Source organism: Polypterus senegalus, chromosome 11 (genome assembly GCF_016835505.1).
Source record: "Polypterus senegalus isolate Bchr_013 chromosome 11, ASM1683550v1, whole genome shotgun sequence".
Taxonomy (NCBI): Eukaryota; Metazoa; Chordata; class Cladistia; order Polypteriformes; family Polypteridae; genus Polypterus; species Polypterus senegalus.
In genome coordinates, this window is record NC_053164.1 from 96,655,344 (window position 1) to 96,674,944 (window position 19,601).

The 19,601-nt window shown below is 36.3% G+C and overlaps 1 protein-coding gene across 1 annotated transcript in view; it reads left to right on the plus strand.

Annotated features, from left to right (window-relative positions):
- The window catches only part of map4k2 (mitogen-activated protein kinase kinase kinase kinase 2), a 207,397-nt gene that overhangs the window by 178,118 nt on the left and 9,678 nt on the right, over positions 1 to 19,601 (plus strand). Inside the window, exons 25-29 of the mRNA XM_039769324.1 lie at positions 3,589 to 3,644; positions 7,115 to 7,218; positions 8,100 to 8,265; positions 12,159 to 12,227; positions 13,549 to 13,635. Coding sequence (XP_039625258.1) covers positions 3,589 to 3,644; positions 7,115 to 7,218; positions 8,100 to 8,265; positions 12,159 to 12,227; positions 13,549 to 13,635 — 482 coding nt within the window. The remainder of the gene's footprint in view (positions 1 to 3,588; positions 3,645 to 7,114; positions 7,219 to 8,099; positions 8,266 to 12,158; positions 12,228 to 13,548; positions 13,636 to 19,601) is intronic.

A 19,601-nucleotide genomic window follows, 5' to 3' on the forward strand; every position in this document is an offset into this window, starting at 1 on the left:
AATTTTCTGGTTGGTTAAGCAGCTGAGGTCATTGTTAATCACTTTCAGCTGTATTGGTGTTCATGGACTTAACGACAGGTGCACTAAAGTGGCAACAATTAGAAAACCCTCAAAACAGGACTGGTTTTACATGTGGAGGTCATTTCAAGTTTCTCCCTCTTGATCTTTTTTGGCTGGTTTTCCACTCGTGCTAGTTTTGGCTTGAGTAATCATCTCTACTGGCAGTATGAGGCGATTCCTTAACCCTACAGAAGTTGCACAGGTTGTCCAACTTCTCCAGGATGGCACATCCACACGTGCTGCAGCAAGAAGGTTTAATGTGTCTCCCAGCACAATCTCCAGAACATGGAGGAGATTTCAGGAGACTGGCTGTTATTCTCGGAGAGCTGGACAGGGCGCAGAAGGTCCTCAACCCATCAGCAGGACCGATACCTGCTCCTTTGTGCAAGGCGGAACAGGCTGAGCACTGCTCGTGCCCTACAGAATGACCTCCAGAGGGCCACTGGTGTGAATGTCTCTACCCAAACAATCAGGAACAGACTTCATGAAGATGGCCTGAGGGCCCGACGTCCTGTAGTGGGCCCTGTGCTCACTGCCCAGCACCATGGAGCTCGACTGGCATTTGCTCAAGAACACCAGAATTGGCAAGTCCGCCACTGGCCCTGTACTTTTTACAGACGAGAGCAGGTTCACCCTGAGCAGCTGTGATAGACGTGAAAGAGTCTGGAGAAGACAAGGAGAACGATATGCTGCCTGCAACGTCGTTCAACATGACAGGTTTGGTGGTGGGTCAGTGATGGTCTGGGGAGGCATATCCATGGAGGGATGCACAGACATCTACATCGTAGGAAATGGTGCTCTGACTGCCATAAGGTATCGAGATGAAATCCTTGAACCCATTGTCAGACCCTACGCTGGTGCAGTAGGTCCTGGTTTCCTCCTAATCCACGACAATGCCCGCCTCATGTGGCAAGAGTATGCAGGCAGTACCTGGAGGATGAAGGAATTGAAACAATTGAATGGCCTTCACGATCCCCTGACTTAAACCCAATAGAACATCTGTGGGACATTATGTTTCGGTCCATTAGGCGCCAGGTTGCTCCTCAGACTGTACAACAGCTCAGGGATGCCCTCATACAGATCTGGGAGGAAATGCCACAAGACACCATCCGTCGTCTCATTAGGAGCATGCCCGACGTTATCAAGCATGCATACAAGCTCGTTGGGGCCAAACAAGATACTGAAAAGCATTTTGAGTAGCAGAAATTAAGTTTTTGAAAAATGGACTACCCTGCCACATCTTCATTTCACTCTGATTTTAGGGTGTCTACACAATTGAGCCCTCTGTAGGCAGAAAACTTTTATTTCCATTAAAAGACTTGGCATCCTTTTGTTCCTAAGACATTGCCCTGTCGTTATTTGTATAGATATCCAACTTCATATTGAGATCTGATGTATCTAATGTGTTTCTTTAAAGTGTTCCTTTAATTTTTGTGAGCAGTATATATATATATATATATATATATATATATATATATATATATATATATATATATATATATACACAAGTGCCGGTCATAAAATTAGAATATCATGACAAAGTTGATTTATTTCAGTAATTCCATTCAAAAAGTGAAACTTGTATATTAGATTCATTCATTACACACAGACTGATGTATTTCAAATGTTTATTTCTTTTAATTTTGATGATTATAACTGACAACTAATGAAAGTCCCAAATTCAGTATCTCAGAAAATTAGAATATCAATTAAGACCAATGCAATAAAAGGATTTTTAGAAATGTTGGCCAACTGAAAGGTATGAACATGAAAAGTATGAGCATGTACAGCACTCAATATTTAGTTGGGGCTCCTTTGGCCTGGATTACTGCAGCAATGCGGCGTGGCATGGAGTCGATCAGTCTGTGGCACTGCTCAGGTGTTATGAGAGCCCATGTTGCTCTGATAGTGGCCTTCAGCTCTTCTGAATTGTTGGGTCTGGCGTATTGCATCTTCCTCTTCACAATACCCCACAGATTTTCTATGGGGTTAAGGTCAGGCGAGTTTGCTGGCCAATCAAGAACAGGGATACCATGGTTCCTAAACCAGGTACTGGTAGTTTTGGCACTTTGTGCAGGTGCCAGGTCCTTTCGGAAAATAAAATCTGCATCTCAATAAAGTTCATCAGCAGCAGGAAGCATGAAGTGCTCTAAAACTTCCTGGTAGACGGCTGAGTTGACCTTGGACCTCAGAAAACACAATGGACCAACACCAGCAGATGACATGGCACCCCAATCCATCACTGACTGTGGAAACTTTACACTGGACCTCAAGCAACGTGGATTCTATGCCTCTCCTCTCTTCCTCCAGACTCTGGGACCTTGATTTCCAAAGGAAATGCAAAATTTACTTTCATCAGAGAACATAACTTTGGACCACTCAGCAGCAGTTTTGTCTTTAGCCCAGGCGAGACGCTTCTGACGTTGTCTCTTGTTCAAGAGTGGCTTGACACAAGGAATGCGACAGCTGAAACCCATGTCTTGCATACGTCTGTGCGTGGTGGTTCTTGAAGCACTGACTCCAGCTGCAGTCCACTCTTTGTGAATCTCCCCCACAGTTTTGAATGGGTTTTGTTTCACAATCCTCTCAAGGGTGCGATTATCCCTATTGCTTGTACACTTTTTTCTACCACATCTTGTCCATCCCTTCGCCTCTCTATTAATGTGCTTGGACACAGAGATCTGTGAACAGCCAGCCTCTTTAGCAATGACCTTTTGTGTCTTGCCCTCCTTGTGCAAGGTGTCAATGGTCGTCTTTTGGACAACTGTCAAGTCAGCAGTCTTCCCCATGATTGTGTAGCCTACAGAACTAGACTGAGAGACCATTTAAAGGCTTTTGCAGGTGTTTTGAGTTAATTAGCTGATTAGAGTGTGGCACCAGGTGTCTTCAATATTGAACCTTTTCACAATATTCTAATTTTCCAAGATACTGAATTTGGGACTTTCATTAGTTGTCAATTATAATCATCAAAATTAAAAGAAATTAACATTTGAAATACATCAGTCTGTGTGTAATGAATGAATCTAATATACAAGTTTCACTTTTTGAATGGAATTACTAAAATAAATCAACTTTGTCATGATATTCTAATTTTATGACCGGCACCTGTATATATGTATAAACAATGTGAATTCCTGCCACAAAAACTGAACCTGCAGATTTTGCAAAACTTTTGGCCACTATTGTACTTAGAGACATCCTTGAATTTTTCTCTGTAATTGTTTTGTATGACTGTCTTGTGGATGAAAACCATTGTGGAGAGATTAGAGTTAATTATGGTATTTATCTTAGGATTAAAGGGCGTGATATGAGTGACAGAAAAAATAACAGTTGCAAACAGGAACAGTTATTATATAAAACTTTGCAAACAAATGAAAGAACAATTATATTAGAATTACATTAGCAATAAGAGCTAGGCTGGATTTCTGATTATAAATATAAAGCTACCAGAAAATCTAATAATTAAATTGTGTAATGAAGTTCCATAATTTTATTTCAATTGAAAATATGGACCATTTGTTTTTCTAGGAAGTATGCTTCTACAAAAGTTACAGATACCAAGGGATGTCAGAGATGCAGTGTAGGTAAGATGCTTGTGACCTTTTTGGTTGTTCATATGCAATTCATTTAAAGTCTTTGAGCTAATGTGTTTCTTAGGCTGTTTAAGTGTAGGTTGTGTCATCTCAGGAAAACTTTGTAAACTCTATTTTATTTACATTCACCTCTCCATATTTGTAAATTTGCCATTCACATTTTTGGTTATTTGTGAGTGAGCTGTGAAAAATTAAATTGGAATAATTTTGGAGCTTGCTGGAAGATCGCTGAAAGCTGTAGACTATGTGTAAGCCAATTATATATTAACAAATTGTACTAAATGGTTTGTATTACTTGAAATCATATAATATATAAATATTAGTGTTATCTAATATTCATTAGTACAAGTTTATACTATATCGATATTAATTTTTTTTTAAGTAAATAAAGAACTGTAACATCTACATCAACTACCTTCTACCTGCTCTTCTCCCTTGTTATTCATTTGATTTAGAACTCTTCTCCCAGCTAATTTGTCCTCCGCACTCTCTGTCTTTGTCTTTCTTCCTCAAAAGCTCACTTGCCTCTATACCAGAAACCCACATTGAACTCTTGCCATCCTTTTTGGCTGTCATCTTTGTTGAGTTCACACTCAATTGTTGATTTCCTTTTCCAGATTTCTTTTTCTCCATTCTTACCTATCCTTCCCCTTTTTTTCTGTGTGGCCAAATCCAGCTGAAGTGAGTTAAATGGCGTAGTAATAGAGAGAAAAAAAAGAAAAAATAACTAAGAGCAATTGGTAAATTAAACCACAAAAATATTTCACTGTGACACACCTCATCACAGTTAGATGAGCCCAAGTAGTATTGATGAATTGTCATATTTGCAGGGCTCTTCCGTTTCTAAGCGTTGTGAATGTTAAAGGTGTCTGTATTAACACACTATTTTCTTTATTATAATAATAATAAAAATAATAATAATATCTTTATGTAGTACATATTGTAAGTTCTTCACAAGTAGTGAGAACAATAATACAAGAAATACAGAAATAAAAAATAAATAATAAAACAAAGTTTGAATAAGTATTCACATAAACCTAAATTTAAATTGAGGAAATGTCAAACAATAAAGCAGGCTATCAAATTAGAAATAAAACTACTAAGAGTATGAATTATATTATATTATATTAAAATTGCCTGAGAAAATAACTAAAGATAAGGCACAGCTAAAATGAAATTGTCTTTTGGATAGATATAGAGCAAGAGAGTCTCTATTATTTTCAAGACTGAAAACATGCTGTACCTTATAAACTAATGAAATGACTTTAAAATCAATTGTAAACTTCACTGGAAACCAGTGCAGTTTCTTATAAACATGAGTGAATATGCACACTTTTATTTGATTTTATTTGACCTTAGTAATCATGCCCCTGCATTTTGAATAATGTCTAGACTTTAAAGGTTTTAGGTGTGTCATTATAGAGAGTATTCAAATGATCAGTTCTGTTATTAACAAAAGATTGCATGAACTGTTTAGCATCTGTAAATGAAAACAGGATCATACCTTAGCTATAGTATATTACATAAATAATGTAGCTTTGTAGTTTTGTTCATGTGGTTTTCAAAGTTTAAATCAGAATCAAAGAGCCCTCCTAAATTTTTGACTTGAAAGGCTAACTATAGGCCAAGTGAAGCCAAATTGCTCTTGATAAGATTTCTGGGTCATTCCAGACAAATAATATGTATCTCAGTCTTATTATCATTATGATTTTAATAAATGTTTGCAATCCAACATATAATGTCAGAAATGCAATTTAATAGATTGCTAAGATATTAATTGTCATTAGGCTTCATACTGCCATAAAATATATCAGCAGCATAAAAATTAAGATATATTATTTCTCTTAGTTACTTACTGTACACAAATAATACAAAATAAATAGAAAATGGAAGCTGACCCAGAACTGGCCCTTGATGTACACTTCAACTAAGTGGAACTACATTAACTGTCCATCCATCCATCCATTTTCCAACCCGCTGAATCCGAACACAGGGTCACGGGGGTCTGCTGGAGCCAATCCAAGCCAACACAGGGCACAAGGCAGGAACCAATCCTGGGCAGGGTGCCAACCCCACTGCACTACATTAACTAGGAATACAAAAAAAAACCCAATTGTTTCTAATAGAAACTGAATTGTATCCTTCATAACGGTACATTTAAACCAGGATTTTGCTGTGCCAGAGACACCTATCCATTCTTTAAGAATAGTTTAAAATTACTTGATAAACAACTTAAGAGCTGAGGTAAGATCTAAAAGAATAAGAATGCAGCACTCATTTCCATTAGTAGTCTTACAGACTTCATTTGCTACTAGTAGTGTTTCCATACTTTTCTGTCCATGAAGCTAATTTAAAATCATACATTTGATCAACTGAACAGAACTTTCCTTACTTTCTTCAATATTTAGAAAGAATAAAAATTGAAATACAGTCTTGTGGAGGCAGAATAAAATAATTTGAGTTTTATGTTGTTTGTGTTATTAAGTATCAAAACATGATCTACCGGAAAAGTAATGTATAAAGTTTTCAAACTAAAAAGTTATGAAGAGTGTTGTTATGAAAATAAAAGCATACAACATCATATTGACTCATTTTGACTTGGCTATTAGTAGATTACAACCATATTATAATCACCCTTGGAAAACAAATGTGCTAAACTTGATTTCCAAGCTATATGAAAGTGAATTAACATTTTTGTTAATTATAGACTCTTTTTGAATTATTAAACAGCTTTATACTTGTAAAATGGATTATTACCTTTACTGTAAAATTGTCAATGCAGCACTCATTTTGAACTTACTTATATAAACTAACTGATTTTTACATTCATAGTATTAATGTCATAAACCTAAGTATACTCAAATAGTAATGGACATGTAAAATACCTTGTCAGTGCATTGTTAGGGATTTTCCTTGACTGGAATTGCTTTCAGGGAGGCACATGAGATGTAAAAGCTACTTTTAAAAATATTATTAAAATAACTTTTATGATCAAAATAATAAAAAAATTACTTTACCAGAATCTGACTTCGATTTACTGATTTTTACACCAAGCTGATGACCTTACATGATTTTTGTGGTGTTGTCAGTTGAAACCAGCGATTACAACAACATTTATTTATATAGCACGTTTTCATACAAATAATGTAGCTCAAAGTGTTTTGCATGATGAAGAAAGAGAAAAGAGACAAAGTAAGAATTAAAATCAGAGAACACTAATTAAAATTGAATATAAGTAAGGTCTGATGGCCAGGGAGGACAGAAAAAACAAAACAAAACTCCAGACGGCTGGAGAAAAAATAAAATCTGCAGGGGTTCCAGGCCATGAGACTGCCCAGCCCCCTCTAGGCATTCTGCCTAACATAAATGTTGTTGTTGTTATTCCCTTTGCTGTTATGGTGTACTATGCTCAGTTCTACTTTCCAGTTTAATAAAGGTCATGATTTTCTTCTCTGTTTCAGTACGAAATCCCTACATGGACAGTACTTTCCTTTGTTGTGCATTACATTCCAGTTTGGTGCTGCTACTTTGGTATGAGCCTCTGCAGAAGTTCATGCTACTGAAGGTACACATTCTGGGGAGGTTTGGTTAACACTAATTAAGTGCTGGCTGGGATCGTTTCAGCCTGATGTTGTGTTCTGCTCTTTATTATGTGACTTTTATCTGTTGCAGATAGTTTTTTTTACTACATTCCAGGCACTAGTGAGGAACTCTAAATTATCAAAGTAATGTGTAAGTCCATGTGTAGTCATGTGCTTGGCCAAGTATTTAAAATATTTTGATGTCAAATTAGTCAAAAAAAAGCATTAAAGAAAAGATTTCAAAGCCCTCTACAACAGGTGTTTCTCAGCTGGTGGGCTGTGGGCCTGGATGAAACCCTGACGATCATAATAAATTCACAGTGGCAGCATCACATGCGAATGAGTGTTGTTGACTTACATCAGTATGCCAGTAGTAAGGTATCCCCATGTGCAGAGAAAGGTCTGGAAAATAAAAAGAAAACTAATGTTAAAGTTGTTGATAGGACTGGCGAGCTTTGTGATTGGACTGGTGAGCTTTGTTGGGCTGAATCTAATGTTCAAATGTCCCATTCATTATTGCTGTTCCTAAAAACAAAGCTTTAATTAGTTAGTCAATTAAGATAAATTCATACATTCCTGTTTCCTACACCAGCCACTGCATCTCTGAACTGGTTCACATGCAATTAGTAATGTATAATGAGTTTTTGTATGTGTTTATAAGTGTACTGTAAACAATAAGCTTCATAATATATTGTTAATGAACAGTATTAATTTTAAAATTAGCATTCCTTTAATGTGGAAATGTTTATAATGGCTTATCTGTACATTCAGATCTGTGATCCTCACCCGAGCATAGAAACTCGCATACAAGGCATTGTGTTCATGATGAAATCATACTAAATGCTTATTTTTTTTTCTCTTGTAGAATATTGAAGTTCATCTTCCTGAGCCTCTTTCAGTTTTTGAGCTTCTTGTTCGGGAGAATGATGACTTACCTCTGGTGTGTGTAGGCGTCAGAAAGAGTAAACGAACCAATCAGGATCTGGAGTTTGACATAATTCACCTTAATGGATATTCAACTCCTGAAACAGGTTAAGCATTCATGTGTAAATATTGTTATACTTGTAATTGGAAATATTTGTAAATAGTAAGTACATTATACAGCTCAACAAATTTTAATGTATTCGAAGTAGGGGTATATAGACAAGGTAAATGTTTACATTGTTTTATGTTATTTAATAGTATCTGCTTGAGAATTAAGCCATCTAAAAGTCTTGTAAATGTTTATCTAACATAGATTAATAATACATTAAGAATTGTAATAATTATTGAACAGTGGTGCTTTTACTGTACATTTTATTTTTTGTTTTATTGGGTAAGAAAAGACACATTTTGTGACCATCTTGGCTTGATTCAGTAATTACTGTACTTATGCAAAATTAAAGATATTCACAACAACAAAACCTAGGACAAATTTAGGATATAGTGATCTTTTATTATGTAATATTTACTTTGTTTTTTTATGGTTTTCCAAATAAAACTAAATAAAAGTAGAAAATTAAAATATATATTTTTATATATTAAAAAGCCACTCGTGAAGCATAATAAATCTAGTAGTGAAGGAAACGTCAAATGTTACGGTGAGTTATGTTAAGATAGTGAAGGTGACATCAGGGCCGTCTTAATGCATGGGCACGCTGGGCAGTTGCCCAGGGGTCCCACAAGCATTGAGGCCCCATGCTAATCTATGTATGTTGTGACTTGCTGACTGGTTGTGTAGGTTGGGGCCCCAGTGCACTACTTTGCCTGGGGTTTATAATGCTGTTAAGATGGCCCTGGGTGACATTTAATATTGTGGTAACTCACATAGATAATATTAAGCAAATTAAACAAATAATTATGCTGTTGTTATAAAAATATACTTTTGGAATGCCAAAGTACAGGGTGGGTCATTCATAAAATGGGAATGGTTGGTGATATTAACTTCCTGTTTGTGGCACATTAGTATATGTGAGGGGGGAAACTTTTCAAGATGGGTGGTGACCATGGTGGCCATTTGAAGTCGGCCATTTTGGATCCAACTTTTGTTTTTCAATAGGAAGAGGGTCATGTGACACATCAAACTTATTGGGAATTTCACAAGAGAAACAATGGTGTGCTTGGTTTTAACGTAACTTTATTCTTTCATGAGTTATTTACAAGTTTCTCTTTGTTTACAGCCATTGACATGTCGCAGCGGTTAACACGTGAGGAGCAAATAGAAATTGTGTTGATGTCTGGTGAACGCAGTAACCGGGTCATTGCAGCAGATTTCAATGCAAGACACCCTACGAGACCACCCATCTCCCATGCTACAGTTAGCAAACTGCTTGCTAAGTTTCGTGAAACTGGTTCAGTGTTGGATTTGCCAAAATGTGGAGGCATGAAAACTGTCACTAATGAAGAAACATCAGTGGCTGTCCTAGCTTCATTCAGCAAGAGCCCACAGCGTAGCACTCGCCGCATGTCACTGGAGAGTGGCATTAGTCGAACATCCCTTCGGCGGATATTAGCTACTCACAAATGGCACCCTTACAAACTCCAGCTACTGCAGCATCTCAACGAGGATGACCCAGATCGGCGCACTGAATTTGCAGAATGGGCAAAACAAAAATTGGAACAGGACCCTCAGTTTACGCAGAAGATTTTGTTCAGTGATGAGGCAAACTTTTATGTGAATGGTGAAGTTAACAAACAAAACCACCGCTATTGGTCTGACACTAACCCACATTGGATAGATCCCTCCAAGACTGTTGGAACAAAACAATTGATGGTATGGTGTGGTATATGGGGTACAAAGATAGTGGGGCCATTCTTCATCAATGGAAACCTCAAGGCCACTGGATATGTGAAATTGCTACATGATGATGTGTTTCCCTCTTTATGCACTGAAGCTGGCACGTTCCCTGAGTTTTTCCAGCAAGATGGTGCACCACCACATTATGGGTGTCAGGTCCGAGCATTCCTAGATGAACAGTTTCCTGGAAAGTGGATTATGTCGTGGGCCAGTTGAATGGCCCCAAGGTCTCCCGATCTGACCCCCTTAGACTTTTATCTTTGGGGTCATCTGAAGACAATTGTCTATGCTGTGAAGATACGAGATGTGCAGCACCTGAAACTACGGATACTGGAAGCCTGTGCTAGCATTTCTCCGTGTGTTGCTATCAGTGTGTGAAGAGTGGGAGAAGAGGGTTGCATTGACAATCCAACACAATGGGCAGCACATTGAACACATTTTATAAGTGGTCAGAAACTTGTAAATAACTCATGAAAGAATAAAGTTACGTTAAAACCAAGCACACCATTGTTTTTCTTGTGAAATTCCCAATAAGTTTGATGTGTCACATGACCCTCTTCCTATTGAAAAACAAAAGTTGGATCCAAAATTTGCCGACTTCAAAATGGCCACCATGGTCACCACCCATCTTGAAAAGTTTCCCCCCTCACATATACTAATGTGCCACAAACAGGAAGTTAATATCACCAACCATTCCCATTTTTTTAAGGTGTATCCATATAAATGGCCCACCCTGTATATATTGCCAGTTTGGCAATGCCAGGCATAAGTAATTACAGGAACTATATCTGAGGTCTTTTTTATTTGTTCCTTACATATTGTTTTTAAACTACTATCATTGTAAACCTCATTTTAAATTCCAGCAGTGTAAAGCTAGTGAAACCAATAACAGTAATTTTCTCTGATTTTGTAACAAAACATAATCTCTGGTCTTCACTGTTGCGAATAGGGAATTTGCGCTCAATTAAATGTGGATTTGTGTATAAGATCTTTTTGCTACTTTATGTAATAGATTAACATGGTTATAATATTTATCATTAAGAGAAATTCATAAAATAATAAAATAAAATAATTATTTGAAAGAAAAGCCCTATGAGATGAAACATATGGTTGTCTAGCATTGGAATGTTTGCCTTATAAGAAGAATTTTCGTGTCATGGAAACGATTTATGGTCAATTCTAGATATACCGGATGTTTTAAATCATGAAAAACTTGCAACCATAATGCTTTATTCCAGAAATATCCAGTATTGCCCAGGAAGATTTGAAAACTGAATATATGTATGGATCCAACAGATGTATACCTTCAGAATTTGTCACATCCTAACAAACAACTCTTATTTCTAACAATTCTACGTATATATATTTGTGTGCTTGGTGCCACTGAGATACATTTTCAAAATTAGTATATGGATATACTGTATATCTGCTGAAGTCCTCATGTCCAAAAAACTTCTAGAAAAAACATTTTTCTTCTAGGGTATTTGAACTATTCTTAGATTTACACAGTTTGCTGAATCATGTCCTTGACCATTGTTGCAAAATTTTAAATTGTTACTTACAGTAGTTTCTATGTTATTGCTGACATAGATGCTTAGAAATCTCTTCTATTTTTAGACAAAGAAATAGGTAATGAGAGGGTACTACAGAATACAGTAAATAAAATATTTTTGGCAGTTTAAAATCTCTAAAAGATTTTCTTACCTGTCACTTTCCACAGCAATGAGTCATTTTTTCTATAAAAGTATATAAAGAATGGTGAACAAGTCTTCCTGGTTGAAAAATTTGTTCTGCAAATTATAATGTAAAGTTATAATATTTTGAAAGCTCCAACAGTTTCTGATCTAAATCAAAGGACTGCATCAAGATACTAATTGTTAAGCGTTTACAGTGTATTATACTTCTACAATTAAAAGTAATGAAACAGTAAATGTTAGTTTTCACTATCATTATGTAACCACTTTAATTATAATATTTTTATTGTAGAATTAAAAATAATCAAAAGTTAAGTATTACTGTACTTTAACTGTTGCATATTTCTGGTACAGTTTTGTACAAGTATTTTTAAGTATTTTACTGATAGTATTTGTTCTTATATCCGAAGAAAAACTAAATTAAACTTTTTTTTATCTATTATTTATTTTATAGATAGCCCTCCAGTCAAAGCTATTCAGGTGACACAGCTAGACAGAGACACGGTGCTAATTGCTCTCGAAAGTAAGTTCAGTTTATACTATAGGTCAAATATGAGATACTGATATTACATCTGTCCCTTCTAAACTTATTTACTTTCTTTGTTGCAACCTTGCTTAAGAAATGTATTTTTTTAACCTGGGTTTTGTAAAAATACAAAGTAGATTTTTCAGTAATGATGCACAAGCTACATGAATAACAGTTACAATTTACTATGTAAAAGGGAATATTATATTCTGTAGATTGTGATTTATTTATTTTTTTTACTAACAGGTTAATTTTAGGCAAAATGGTAGTAAATAAAATATAAATAAATATAATAAATTGAGAGGCTAGTGGTTGGTGTAGTTGCCTCATAGATATAGTGTCCTGTGTTATGGGCTAGGACCCTTCTGCATGTGGAATTTGACCTTATTCCTTTGTCTGTATGAGGTTTTCTCTGTTTACATTGTTTTTTCCTTCCATATTCCAAAAATGTGTGTCCTATGTAAATTGGTTATTCCAAACTGGCATCATGGTGTGTGGAAGTGAACCTTGGTTATAGAACTAGTTCCTACTTATGCTTGATGCATATGCTACTGATTTAGGCTTCCCATAACTTTATATTGGAGTAAGATGATTTGAGTATATTTTATGATGTTTATGAGTAATTGTTTGATGTAGAAGGATACACCTTACTTTGGGACACGCATTTAATTTTAGTTAAGAAGGAAAAAGCAGGTAAAAAATTAGTTTTGTGGCACAACTTATACATTATTTCATCAAAGCAGCAAAGAAATATGAAGGGCTTTATATTACAGATTCATGTCCATAGAGTTTTACTTTTATTTGACAAATAGTTTTATTAAATTTCTGCATATGTTATATTTTAGTTATTCAGACTTGATATAATAAACAGCCTTTTGTAATGAAAACAGTTCTTATACAATAATCTGGCTTTTTGCTCAGTGTTCTGTTAATCTGAAATCACCAACACAAGGTAAAGAGTTTGTGAAACAATAAAATGTGCAGCTCAGTACTTAAAGAATTAAAGAGTTTTAATTTGTTTTCACAGATTGTTTTTGTCATAATACTGCATGGTGTCAGATTTCAAACATGAAAGTGTACAACTTTAATACTTTTTACAACTTTAATACTTAATACATAATTTTTTATGTGTTATATAACTTTAATGTAACTTATGTGAAACTCATTTGTCTCCTTTTTATTTTCATTATATGTTTTAAAATATGAAGTTGAAAGAAAGTATGAATGCAATCATGCACAGTATTAATCTATAATAGTCTTAATAAATTTGGAATAAAGCTAATTGGATGTGTAACTTTTTCTCTCTGTTTGGTCATAGAAACTGTGAAAGTAGTTGATCTTCAAGGGGTGCCAGTTCCAACACTTATTTCAGAGCTTTCCTTTGAGTTTACCATTGAGACACTAGGTAAGGATGACATTCTATAATTTGTAGAATTGGCATAATTCCTTCACTACTGTTGAAAAAAACGACAAAAGTGACCTTAAACCTTAAATCCCTTTGCACCTCTACCATCAGCGTTGTTTGTTTTGTAAATGCTTTGATCAGCACAAGCAGAGGGAGAGGCAAGTTCGTTGTACCACGTTAACATCACTGAGAGAATAAAACTGAATAATAAAAAAACAAACGCTAACTTAAGTAGCCAAAATTTACACCGGGTGTTACAGACTCAAATCAAATGTATGTTTTTACTATATTGTAAAAATAAATAATAATAGCAGCTCACTACTCAAATCATGGTGCGTCCGGTCTTGAACCCAGGACCTTTGGGTTATATGGCAGCAGTTCCTACCTCATACGTGTATATTCCCTGTCGATTAACATTTGAGATTGAGTTTTTAACTCATTGACAGCCACATGTAAATCAGATGCTTTTTTTCGTTTGGTTATACTCTTGAATAAAAGTGCACACATTTATTTGATATTTGGACTAAAGTCTTCACAAATAATACACTCGTCATTATTAGTATAACATGGAAAAAGTTTCTGCTTTAGGTAATGTTCAGCATTTCTTGCATTTCTCTCATTTCCTTTCATACTACACTTGCCCAGATCTTTGTAGACAGGGAACACACATGAAATGCATTTATCCTAAATAACTATATACTGTATTATTTACCCTATACAACTCCAAGCACATCACCCACAGATAAGGAGCCTTGGCTTGAGCTGGGAGAACTTTTTGCCTACGAGCTGAACTCCATCAAGGCAGGGAATGGGACAGCAGGTTGCTTGTGCTGATCGACGGTTTTACAAAACAAAAGACGCTGATGGTAGAGGTGTGAAGGGATTTAAGGTGGGCCAGGAATATGAGTTTTTTTTTTAGGCTTCAGGAATTTTAGTATTAAAATTATAATGATAATACTGCATGACTGTGGAAAAGTGACATCAGGATTGATTACCCTGTCGCAAATATACAAGTGCTGAAGCAAGGTAGAGAGAATCAAGGGCCTTAAGGCACAGTCTATATAGCCAAAATTTGTGGTCCTTGAACCCACAGTGAGGCTTTTCATGTGTGAAACTCTGCCTGAGTTCAATATACCCTGTCATTCGATACACTGCCTAGCTAATCATTGAGACTAGGATAAATTTAAACTGTAAGTTATAAAAATGTTGAAAGTATTCGTTTGTTTATTTTATCTGATGAGTGCTTCAATAAATAAACATAAGGATTACAAAGAATATTGGATAAAGTAAAGTATATAATCAACCAAAAATCTTATTGTAATCTCACAGTAAAATATAAGGGATTAGTAAAATGCTTTTTATAGTGTAGTGGTCTAAACACATTTACTTTTGTCATGTCTTCCTATTTCAGAGATTTCATTCATCTTGTATCTCTTCTTTTTCTCTTCCTTCTATATATCAGTTTGTTTTTGTCTTATTGTGCAATTCTGCATTTTCCTAGGATTTAATTTTTAGTGGATTTGTTATATACTACAAAAAATACATAAAAAAGATTTTTAAGTGACACAATTTTATTCAAAAATGCACTAAAAAGTAAAAAGATTTTTTTACTTGTAATAAGAATGTGTTGGTAATATGTCACTAAAAATAAAATCATTGAGCATCCATGAAAGAATTAATTTCATTCAATTGAAATGCATAGATTCGTTGAAGTGAAATTTCTAACCAGTTTAACTATGGAAAGAAAGGGACCCATCATATAAAAGTTGATTAAAGTATGTAGGATAATGGTTATAATTAGACAAATGGTTTGAATCCACTGTTTTTTTAAATATATTTTTCAGCCACCCTAATGCCAAATAATCCTCAGCATGTTACAAAAACCTTGACTTGGACAGGAAGGTGAATTGAAAAATGACATTAGCAACAGAGTGGAATCAAACCTATGATCTTAAAGTGAAGCGTAACATTCATTCGTGTTCGTTTGTCATTTGTTAAACTTTACTTGCGTGAAATACTGGAAATGTGTGTTTGTCTATTGGGAATCAAACCTTCAGTCTTCCTTAGAAAAGCCCAACACTTTACCCCCTGAGCCAACATCACCAAATCACTGAAAAGAGTATTCCACCAAATTTGCATATAAATGATGAACTATTGAAATTTAAGAATATTTGGTTGAACGTCCAATACACGCAACTACTTGACCAGTGCTACTTAACTGTCATATTGAAGTAATTTGATAAAACTTCAGCATCAATTAATCAAAACGGTTTTTTTTTTATTTTTATACATTGGTCAGGAACCTTTGACCTTTTGATCAATAATATCTTTTAAAAGTAGAAAAGGAATTTAAGCATTTTTCTTTCCTTTTTATGCAAAATCCTTTTGATTTAAGTTTTAATGCTTTTCTTCATGCTGGGATCCTGGTATTTATTAGCTCCATTATGCAACTTTTTAAAATGTATTAAATATGCCTCACTTTAGATTGCAGTTGTATGTATCATAGTACTATATATCATGACAGAGAAGAAATAACTTTGAATCGAATAAAACAAACGTATCCTTTAAAGGAATAAAATAGCACTGTGTCACAGTTATTTTGGTTTTATTCAAGCATTTTCCCCCATATATCGTGTAGGCGCATACTTCTAATTACCTTAACACAGTTGGGGACATTTTAAGATTTTTTGTTTGGTTCAATTATTATGATGTGTAGAGAGCAACCCAGATTGAAGGATTCTGAGTGTCACAAGCCATACTTTTCTGACTTTTGATATTTTTTTAAGTATATGTTTTTGTGAATTGCTTAAGTACCCAATTGAAATTCACCTTTAGTGTATTAACCTGTTAGGGAAATCCTCAGTAGGAGTCATATTTACAGTATTGAGACATTTTTATCTCAATAAATGGCATGAAATTAAATGTGCAGAAAAACACCCAGTATGGTGATGACCTGAGGAAAAAACCTTTTGTATACTTTTTGTTAACAAACAAATATTAATTTTAAACTGTCAATATGGTACGGAAATGTTTCAAGTTATTTTTTTTTTTTACTTGGATGAATATGTCAAATTTTCATATCTTTTCAAACTAGAAAGCATACATTGCCCATTGATGGGAAACTCTGGGTTTTTTTTGTACAACTCTAAATACTGGTTTTGCTATAACGTTAAAGTAAAATGTGCCAGCTCTACATAAAAGTGTATTTCTGATTAAAGCCACTAGGATTTTGTTGTAATTTAAGTTCGGATCAGCTTAATACTGACCCTTACTTACTATCAATCAGTGCTGGAAAAAGGTGTCTGTGTTTACTAATCATTAACATTATGAAGCCTCAACATTTCTTTGTATTCTTTCTACAGCAGGTATTTGGGTCTTAATGAGTCTAGTTTATTTGTAGGAAGGGTACATTTTTTATGGACTGGCACTAAAGGAGTACTATAACTGCTGTGTAGTCCTTAAAATTTTATTTTTTGTATAAAATAAAAACAATCTGTAAGCCAGCAGCATTTTAGTGTGTAAATACTGCAGGACAAGTGCATTCATGTGAATTGTAACTAAAGAGATGTCTTGAAAGGGACACGCACATGTACCAGAATTGCATTTTTTCACTACATCACATTATACTACAGTACATTAAAATAAAAAAAAAGAGCTATTGTTGCAGTTTGCTTGTTACAGTAACTGGGCATGCTGATTTTTATGAAACACCCACTGCAGCACATTAACTATTTCCTTCTTATCAGACTGCTAACATTTTTGTAATTTGGGACATACAGTACCTACAATACCTATACAAAACTCAGCCTGAAGTAGCAGTGGCAAGAATTTGAATCCTGCAAAGTTAACCAGAAATTTATCAATACTAACTCACTATCATGCTGGGCACTAACGTAAGATAATCTTGGCCAATTTTGTATTTTTAAAAGTTTTTTTCTCCATTTTGATCTTATTTGGATATTGCAAGTCTTAAGTACTCCTGTAAAATTATGGCTACAATTTCTCACTTCCCCCTTAACCCCAGGTCAGGTCAAGTCAGGTTTGGGAGCATGCACGAGTACAGTACATTACTGCACTCGCCAAACAATGAAACAGTTCAGGATCCTGGTTGGCAACCCACTAGGCAGTCTAGTCCCACCCTCCAGAAATAACCTTTTATCTGCCGCAGCCAGGTGTTACGTGGGCGTCCCCTGACCTGGTCCAGCTGCATGGATCCTCAACAGTGACAATCCTGCGAGCCGGACACCCTCAGGGAATCGCACCACACGGCCATAGTGCTGTTACTGACAGTCCCTTACGATGCAGGTAATGTGCCTCTTTCGGAACTCCATGAGCAACTGCTCATTCGACACAAAGTCAAACCAGTGGTTTCTCCAAAGAGACACAGTACCGAAGGAGTCCAGTCTTTGTTTCACGTCACTGGATAGCGTCCATGTCTAGCAACAATATAGCAAAACAGGAAACACCAAGACTCTAAACACTTGGACTTTCATCCTTTTGAAAAGATATCATTAGCACCACACACCCCTTTCCAACAACCTCATGACTCCCCCCACTAATGCTCTCACAGTCCATCTGCTGACTTCATAAGAAAAGTCACCAGAGACATGAGTGTTGCTGCTGAGGTAAGTAAACCTCTCAACAAGGTCGATGCTTTCTCCGCAGAAAGACACACTACTGATGGCAATGCCCAAGAGGTCATTAATAGCCTGGATCTTGGTTTTTATCCAGGACACACGCAAGCCCAGACACTCAGACTCCTTGCTCAGTCTCTCAAGAGCCCCGATCAGATCCTCCATTGACTCTGCGAACATCACAGCATTGTCTGCAAAGTCATGATTAGTTAATCTCTCTTCATCAACAGGTGCCCCACAGCCTCTGGACCCCACTACCCTGCCCAACATCCAGTTAATGCAAGCATTGAACAGAGTAGGAGCAAGAACCCCTGGTAAATTCCAGAATCAATTGGGAAAACTCAGAGGTTCTGCTTCCACTCTGCACAGCACCCATTGTACCAGTGTACAGGCCAGCCATGATATTGCAAAGTTTCATGAAGTCTCACAGGGCAGCTCGATTAACAGATTCAAACACTTTACATAAATCAACAAAGGCTGCAAGGAAACTCTGCCGATATTTGCGTTTGTGCTCCATGAGAACCCCCACTGCCAGGATGAGGTTGATGGTAGACTTTTTAGAGGTAAAACCAGACTGATCTGTTCACTGGTAGGTGAACAAGTGATTACAGATCCTATTGAGGATGATCCTAGCAATGGACCTTACCCGGCACCAAGAGCAGTATTATCCCCCTGTATTTGCCACAATCCAGGTGATCATCCTTCCCTTTCCAGATAGGGACAAGTCCCGTTTTCCAGGCAGTTAGAATAACTCCTGTCTCCCAGATGGAAGCAAAGATTGCTTGCAATGCCAGGAAGCCAGCTTTACTGCCAGCCTGGAGTTGTTCACCCTGGATACCATAGATCCCTGTAACCTCCCTACCCTCAGCTGGTTCACCACCTGTGCAATCTTGGTGAGATTGGGTGGTACACAGCTAATTGGAAGATCAGCCTCAAGAACCGTGGACCCAGAGATACCCAACGTCCTAGCCAAAGTTCCCGGTACAGACCCAGAGAGTGCCTTAATCTGAGTCTCATGATACTCTCATTGAAAGGAGTGACACTGAACACCATCGGAAGGAACTGAACCACCCTAGCAACGGCTATTCCCTGAGTGTGACAGTCATCAGAGCAACCAGTCCAGTAAAAGGTGTACCAACCCACAAAGATTTGGCCAGTCCCAGGTCTACGCACCTCCAAGAGTGCTGCCACTGAAATGCTGAGTTTACGAAGCTTCTCCGAAAGTAGAGGAAGAAGAGCATCATACCCAGAAGACAAGACGTTCCACACACCTATCCGGGCTTAGTCCTACCCACGTGCATACCCAGGTTTGGTCCTGGGTATGATATTAAT